The 4,677-nt window shown below is 44.0% G+C and overlaps 1 protein-coding gene across 2 annotated transcripts in view; it reads right to left on the bottom strand.

Annotated features, from left to right (window-relative positions):
- Nucleotides 1-1,013: 1,013 nt before the first annotated feature.
- The window catches only part of LOC108512001 (putative V-set and immunoglobulin domain-containing-like protein IGHV4OR15-8), a 4,160-nt gene continuing 496 nt past the window's right edge, over nucleotides 1,014-4,677 (bottom strand). Inside the window, exons 1-2 of one of the 2 annotated variants that reach the window (XM_017847058.1) lie at nucleotides 1,432-1,547; nucleotides 1,014-1,348 (exon numbers count right to left, since the gene is read on the bottom strand). In XM_017847058.1, coding sequence (XP_017702547.1) covers nucleotides 1,029-1,348; nucleotides 1,432-1,498 — 387 coding nt within the window. In that variant the 5' untranslated portion in view covers nucleotides 1,499-1,547 and the 3' untranslated portion in view covers nucleotides 1,014-1,028. Of the gene's footprint in view, nucleotides 1,349-1,431; nucleotides 1,548-4,677 lie in introns of those variants that run through there. The other variant, XM_017847059.1, reaches the window with a different exon arrangement.

Below are 4,677 nucleotides of genomic sequence, written 5' to 3'. Positions count from 1 at the left end.
GGTACTCATTGTCCATTAGTTATATCCTAATAAAGGATAAAAGACAACTTTTGTGACAAAGCCCTAGAGCTTGTTTAAAAGACCTTGTCCTAACAGGGACATGACAGTTTTTATATGAGAGCTACCGTTTTTGCCTCATTCATGTGAAAATCTGAGAGATATGCCCAGCCTCAGGGGGCTGCTTCTCCCTCCAGGAGACAGAGCTAATAGAATTGTGTGGTATTAGTCTGTCTGCATCTTCACAAGAAGACAACAGGAGTGGGTGGCTTAAACAGCAAATATTGATTTTCTTAAAATTCTGCAGTCTGAATATCGAAGATCAAGGTGCTGGCAGGGTTGGTTCTTGGTGCAGCTTCTTCCTGACTTGCAGAGGCCCCACCTTCTAGGGCACTATGTCTCTAAGTGGCTTCTTCTCTGTGTGCACGTGAAAAGTGAGAGGTCTCTGGTATCTCTTCCTTTTCTTATAAAGACAACAGATCTATTGCATTAGGGTCTCACTTATGACCACATTTAACCTTAATTATATAATTAAAATTCCAATATAGCTCCATTGGTTTTAGGGTTTCAGCATATTAATTTCAGAAAGGGCACAATTAAATTGATGACACAAATCAAGAGATGGGGAGAAGCATTAGTATATATAGATATTAATCAAAAAGGTGTAATGGGCCATGCAGGAACTTGCAGGAAAGTTCCTAGTAATTGGTGAAACTTCGATTGTAAGAGGAAAATTGTCTTCCTCGTTTCTTTCCTGGCACAAGGATGTGTAGAAGTGGAACCGCAGATAATAAAGAAAGAGGAGCCCTATGGAAAGCTGAGGTGCTGGCGGGGAGGGAGACTACGGAGCAAATGAGGAAGCCCCGCCCTCCCTGCCCTGTTTCCTGACCCGGCTCCTGACCCAGCTCCTGACCCAGCTCCTTAGCCGGCCTTGTATTCCCTGAGCCCCGCGCGCCCCCTGCTGGTCCTGAGCGGCACCTGCGCCCGCCCCCTCCGCCTCCCTGCAGGGAGGTTTGTGTCTGGGCTCACACTCACCTCCCCTCACTGTGTCTCGCACAGTAATACACGGCCGTGTCCGCGGCGGTCACAGAGCTCAGCTTCAGGGAGAACTGGTTCTTGGACTTGTCTACTGACAGGGTGACTCGGCTCTTGAGGGACGGGTTAAGGTAGCTGCTCCCACTATAATGGATATGCCCAATCCACTCCAGTCCCTTCCCTGGGGCCTGGCGGATCCAGCCCCACCAGTTACTGCCCACGGAGCCTCCAGAGACAGCGCAGGTGAGGGACAGGGTCTCCGAAGGCTTCACCAGTCCTGGGCCCGACTCCTGCAGCTGCACCTGGGACAGGACCCCTGTGAACAGAGAGACCCACAGTGAGCCCTGGGATCAGAGACAGCCTCCCATATCGTCATATCTGCATCCCCGAGACACTCACATCTGGGAGCTGCCACCAGGAGGAGGAAGAACCACAGGTGCTTCATGTTCTTGCACAGGATGTCCATGACTCTCAGAGAATATTTCCTGTGTGAACAGGACCCTGAATTTAAGGAAATGTGTGGTGGTTTCCTGGGGGTGCCTAAGTGAGGATTTGCATGTGGGTGGTGCCTTTGTATGGAGCAGTGAAAAGGGATGAGGGAGGCCCCGGTCTTTCGGGCTCGCCCTGAGAGGAGGATGCTGGCCGTGCCCTCTGAGAACTCAGGTCTCTTCCTCGGGCCTCCCCTCACCAAGCCCAGTGTCCTCTTCTTCCAGGTAGGGAGATGTGCTGAAGGAGCTGGTCTGGGAGATGAGTGTGATCATGGATCGAGGACAGATTTTGGAATAGGTTCAATGCTGTTCTACCCGTGAAGATTTACATGAAACCAACCAAACATCCAGGTTATCTAAATTGTCAAATCTCCATTCAAAACATTAGGGCAGCAGCTAAATATATTCATCACAGTGAATTTATATAAATGTACACCCATGCAATGTTTATTGTAATTCAGAATATCCATCATGGTTAGAGGGAATATATCTGTCCCAGAGAGTGCGTCATAAAAAAAAAAAATATCTGAGACCCTCCTTTTTGTGACCATTTGAAGTTTGGGATTTTGTCTGCAGTCTCAGGAGAAGGTGGTGGGACATATCTCGAATCGTCTCAATGTGTGATGCTGAGAATGTAGCCTGACCTTTATACAGGTCTGTGTGAATAGATGTAGATTGGGGATCACAGTGACAATTTCAGTCAAAAACTATAATAGGTCAGCACAGGAACATAGTCTCATCATCCAGATTAGTGCAATTGCCTTTCCTGGGAACAAGAGAGGACATCTGTGAGCCCTCCCCTCTGAGAGCACAAGGAACTCTGGTTCTTCCCTGACTGGTCACACTTCTGAAACATGGCTGCACAATGACACTCAAGCCCAGAGTACTCACCCACATATTTATCGTGTCAGGTGCACCTGTGTCTGAAAGACTTTCTCCTTCATTGAATTGCATGAACATACCTTAGAGTTTGCGGGATTGCATCTTGGGCATTTGGTGAATTATATAATAAATAATCTATCTCCATGGATGTGGGTAACAGGAGAGTCATCAGAAGTTGGGTGTGTTTTAACATCAGGACAAACCTGGGCTGTCTTGTTAGGACCTGAACAAGTGAGCTGATCTGTAGGACAACAGAGGAAAAGACACAGAGCCAACATCCAGAGCCAGGTGAGCTTCTGACCTACCAGGTGGTCTCTGGACATTTTGTTTAAACAGATCCAGAAAGACCTTCCTCACCTTCAGGAGAATTATGAACATTGACAGAAATTGAGATAAATTTTTATTTACGGAGAATAATTCATAGGCTTGTAGACATCTATGTAGGTGTGTACAGGATTGCTAGGATATGCTCATACACAGAACAGAAGAAATAATTCTATTTCATGGAAAGAAAACCAAAGAACTTCTGAATTGGTAGGTATTCTTTGCCGCAAATGTGTCAGGTCACTAGATCATGTTATGATGCTGGAGGTAACACTTCCCAACCTTGTCCTGGAGACAAAATGCAAAAGAGTAAAGATTCAAGTGAGATTCCTTTGAAAATACAAGTAATGAACAGACCAAAACAAATGAACCATTATGTAAAGAGTGCTAATGAAATGAAACAATACATTCCATGTGGAGGTGATGGGGAAGTTCCATCTGACAGCTCATTTTCACCTTTATGGCTACCGAGTGCCCCCTGCAGCCCAGCTCCCACCCTGAAGGGAGGATTCTGTCTGAGCTCTGTGAGTGAGCTGGAGTCATTGTGAGCCACTCAGAAAAGTAGTTGATTCTACTTCTTCAAACGGGAATTTAAACAATCAACTCCTGACCTTTCCCAGTCTATTTTTGTAACTGTGCATGACCCTTGGGAATGCAGTCACCATTTCTTTCATAATGGAAGTTGACTGTGTCATGAAGGTTACAGGAAGATGGGTAAGTTTAAAGTCTGGGTACATAAATTGCTGAATTATCAAAGCCTGGAGCCAATCACATTCTGTCATCTTGCTTAATTAGTTGTGAATTTGTTTTCAGTTGTTTAGTTCCAGTTCCCATAATTCACTTTCTGATAAAATAGTCACATATGATAATCTTGAGATATTAAAATGAAAATAATCACTAATTCCAAAATGAACCCAACTTCCAGGAGAGATGAAAATTCCTTTGTGGTGAAGGGTGTGAAGGGTGTGAAGGGTGGAGACATGGTTGAATACTGAGGTTGTGTTCACAATTGTATTATTTTAATTAGGGAACTTCTGTACATCCCTTATACTTATTAGAAACTCCCATTGAGAACCTTGATGTAATGTAATTAGTTGGTGGGTCACACAAAAACAATGAAGCTGAAGGTTACTGAGCAGGACTTGCTATTGCAACTTTAGCTTTCCTTTAGAACACATTCCTCTACCTGATGTGAAATTAGCCCAGGTGCACTGATGAGCGTTTTACAGTTAACCAAAGACCAGGAAATGGGCACTCATGTGTGTGGAGCAGAGCATGGCTCTGGGATGCTTTGCAAACAAAGTGGCTTCTCACATCTTCTGGAAAACCCATCAAAATGGGCAAGTTATGGATCTCTTAGGAGCACCCGTCTATCCCACATTCATGGCTAATATAAAAGTGGAAACTGACTTTACATTTTGACATGTTTTTGCAATGGCTGGTACCTGTTGTTCCTTTCCATGTTTAGTGCTTCCTTTAGGATCTCTTGTAGGGCAGGCCTGATGGTGACAAAATCTCTAAGCATTTGCTTGTCTGTAAAGTATTTTATTTCTCCTTCACTTATGAAACTTAGTTTGGTTTGATGTGAAATTCTGTGTTGAAAATCCTTTTCTTTAAGAATGTTGAATATTGGCCCCCACTCTCTTCTGACTTGTAGAGTTTCTGCCGAGAGATCTGCTGTTAGTCTGATGGGCTTCCCTTTATGTGTAACCCGACCTTTCTCTCTGGCTGCCCTTAACATTTTTTCCTTCATTTTAACTTTGGTAAATCTGACAATTATGTGTCTTGGAGTTGTTCTTCTCGAGGAGTATCGTTGTGGCTTTGTTCCATTGTACATACATTGTACAATGGAACATTGTGGCATACTTGAACATATTGTTTTATTCTAAACATCACTCTTCCTTAAATAAAGTCATTTTATTTCAGGATAAATGTTATCATACAAGATTCT

This window comes from Rhinopithecus bieti, unplaced genomic scaffold (genome assembly GCF_001698545.2).
Source record: "Rhinopithecus bieti isolate Rb0 unplaced genomic scaffold, ASM169854v2 scaffold_29831, whole genome shotgun sequence".
Classification (NCBI taxonomy): Eukaryota; Metazoa; Chordata; class Mammalia; order Primates; family Cercopithecidae; genus Rhinopithecus; species Rhinopithecus bieti.
This window is presented reverse-complemented; position numbering and strand designations above follow the sequence as displayed.